The sequence below is a fragment of the Vigna angularis genome, chromosome 9 (genome assembly GCF_016808095.1).
Source record: "Vigna angularis cultivar LongXiaoDou No.4 chromosome 9, ASM1680809v1, whole genome shotgun sequence".
Taxonomy (NCBI): Eukaryota; Viridiplantae; Streptophyta; class Magnoliopsida; order Fabales; family Fabaceae; genus Vigna; species Vigna angularis.
This window is the reverse complement of record NC_068978.1, coordinates 10,665,257-10,667,779: the sequence shown is the minus strand read 5'-3', so window position 1 is coordinate 10,667,779 and position 2,523 is coordinate 10,665,257. Positions and strand designations below refer to the sequence as shown.

At 36.5% G+C, this 2,523-nt stretch overlaps 1 protein-coding gene across 5 annotated transcripts; it reads left to right on the top strand.

The window, feature by feature from the left end:
• The first annotated feature begins 285 nt into the window (after positions 1 to 285).
• Positions 286 to 2,523, top strand: LOC108336290 (glyoxylate/hydroxypyruvate reductase HPR3). Of its 5 annotated transcripts, none has more exons than XM_017572683.2 (3): positions 286 to 390; positions 847 to 1,353; positions 1,870 to 2,523. In XM_017572683.2, the coding sequence occupies exons 1-3, from the start codon at positions 316 to 318 to the stop codon at positions 2,368 to 2,370; spliced, it is 1,083 nt and encodes a 360-aa protein (XP_017428172.1). In that variant the 5' UTR covers positions 286 to 315; the 3' UTR covers positions 2,371 to 2,523. The 5 variants fall into 5 exon arrangements, with proteins under 5 accessions (XP_017428172.1, XP_017428176.1, XP_017428175.1 ...); XM_017572687.2 differs by having other exon boundaries at positions 333 to 406; XM_017572686.2 differs by lacking the exon at positions 286 to 390 and adding an exon at positions 416 to 565 and having other exon boundaries at positions 1,870 to 2,522.

Genomic DNA, 2,523 nt, shown 5'->3' with positions numbered 1-2,523 from the left:
ATGCATAAAAAAAATACAATTTTTTCAAACTCAACCCGACTCAAACCCGTGGTGACCGAGTTAGCCCGCGAGTTGTGACCCATTTTCACAGCTCTAATATAAATATATATATATATATATATATATATATATATATATATAAACTAGGAGAAAACTACCTAAATGCTAAAATATTAGAATTATTTAAGTCAATACCAAGCAAGACATAAAAGTTTATTATAAAACAATTCTGGCATTTTCTAAAAAAAAATAAATTACTTTGGGTACTTTTATTATATCGGATTAGCTTTTCATCCCAAAGATTCCCCACTGCACATGGTGGAGTTGTCGTACCAAAGTCAAAACTCGACCACTACTTCTCAAGCAAGCTTTCTCAGCTTATATCTTCTGGCAAGCAATTAATTCGGTTTGGTTTAGATGCAGCTTTTGTGTATAAGCACGTTACATTCATCAACATTTACTTCTTCTTTGTGGATGAACTGTTTGACAAATTTTCCAGCTGGGAAATTCTGCATCGTTTGATACAGTTTTTCCAATTTTCATCTCTAGTACATGTTTCCTCAAGGTTTTGAATTTTATTCCACTTTCTGCCAACCCCTTAATGGAATGTGAATGAGTATTACATATCTACATACTGTGTTCAAGTTTGAAAACAGAAAATGGAAAACATTTTAAAGAAATGGGGCATTGTGAGTATACCCAAATCTGGTTATTGTGGCTGAATGTGCACTGCATATAGAATGAAATAGTACCATTCCTCTTTTAGTTCTGTCCTTGTTAGTTTGCAGTGTTTTGGATTTTACAATAAGATTGAAAGTAAGAATAAATATTTCTATGGTTTGACAGTACCAATTTCCAGGAGCTCAACCATCAATGGCAATGGAAGACAAGCACAACCTCAAAGATGATAGGGAGTTTCAACCACTCCTAGTGTTTGGTCCTCCAACAATCTTCCCAATTTTTGAAGCTCAAAACTCTCACAACTACCGTTTCCTCAAAGCTTACTCCTCACAAGTTCCTCTCCACCAATTCCTCACTGAGCAAAAGGTTGACCCGTCATCCATTCAAGCCATATTATGCAACCCTGTACAGAAGGTCTCAGCAGATGCCATCCGGCTCCTCCCATCACTCCGCATCATTGTGACCACCAGCGCTGGAACCGACCACATAGACTTGGTTGAATGCAGCCGTCATAGTATTCAGGTTGCCTCTACTGCTGGAGATCATGCCGGGGATGTTGCTGATATGGCTGTTGGGTTGTTGCTTGATGTAGTATGCAAAATTTCTGCTGCTGATCGACATGTTCGGAAACGGGGTCCGTCTATGCCCTTGAATCTTTCTTTTGGTTTTAAGGTACTACTCATTCTTCTACTTCTTCTATCTATGCATGTGCTTTTCATAACATGGTGTATCTGTTTTGTGCAAATATTTCCGATCTCCTATTTTTGTACTTGAAAGATGATTTTCAATGAGTGGAGTACTGCCAAAATATAACACTGTTTTTCTATAACCCTCTACTATTAGTAAGTATCTATCGGAAAGTACAAAATCTTGAACGGAGATCATTACATAAGGAGTAAAACTTACACAGTTGTGATTGCTAAAATCCACTCAAAACATGTCTTTTTTAACAATATCAACTATAATCATGTGCATATGTTTGATTGGGAGTCTCACATCAAGCATTGATAAAACAGACTTATTAAGTAAGAGTATCAATCTTATTTAATAAATTTTGTAGAATTAAATTAGATTTAAAGTCCATTTTTTAATATGTGAAGAAATTTTCTTTTAGTACTATTAGAATAGACAAATAAAACATAAATTTTGCAGCATGAATGGTGACTAGCACTGAGCTTTGTGTTTCAGCTAAAAGGAAAGCGAGTAGGGATTGTTGGATTGGGAAAAATTGGCACAGCAGTTGCCGAAAGGCTTGAGGCCTTCGGTTGCAGTATGATGTACAATTCAAGAAAGGAGAAGGCATTTATTTCATACCCCTTTTATTCTAATGTTGTTGAGCTTGCTGGTGATAGTGATGTTCTTGTGCTTTGTTGCTCATTAAATGAAGAAACAAGGCACATAGTGAATAGGGAAGTGATGTTGGCGTTGGGGAAAGATGGATTTATTGTGAATGTTGGGCGTGGAGGTCTGATTGATGAAAAGGAATTGATGCAGTGTTTGATGGAAGGGGAGATAGGGGGTGCTGGCTTGGATGTGTTTGAGAATGAGCCTATTGTTCCCACTGATCTCTTTTCTTTGGATAATGTGGTCCTCTCCCCACATAATTCTTCATTTACTTCAGATCTTTTCCATGAATCATGTAAACTTGCAGCAGAAACTCTGCAAGTTTTCTTTTCAAGTAGCAGCTAGCAGATCCTGTAAGCTAAGGTGAAGAAGTCATTGTCCCTTTTTCTTTTGATAATCACATATAACTTCAAGCATTTGAGAGACTTTTAATGGTGATTTTGTTAAAGTGTTAAACAGTGTAAAATATTATGAGAGTAAATCCGGAATGAATTTAGA

Coding starts and splice junctions, on each gene's coding strand:
- LOC108336290 (XM_017572683.2), top strand. CDS start 316: ATGGTGGAGTTGTCGTACCAAAGTCAAAACTCGACCACTACTTCTCAA. Junction 391..846: donor TTCTCAGCTTATATCTTCTG/GCAAGCAATTAA, acceptor ATGGTTTGACAG/TACCAATTTCCAGGAGCTCA. Junction 1,354..1,869: donor ATCTTTCTTTTGGTTTTAAG/GTACTACTCATT, acceptor TTTGTGTTTCAG/CTAAAAGGAAAGCGAGTAGG.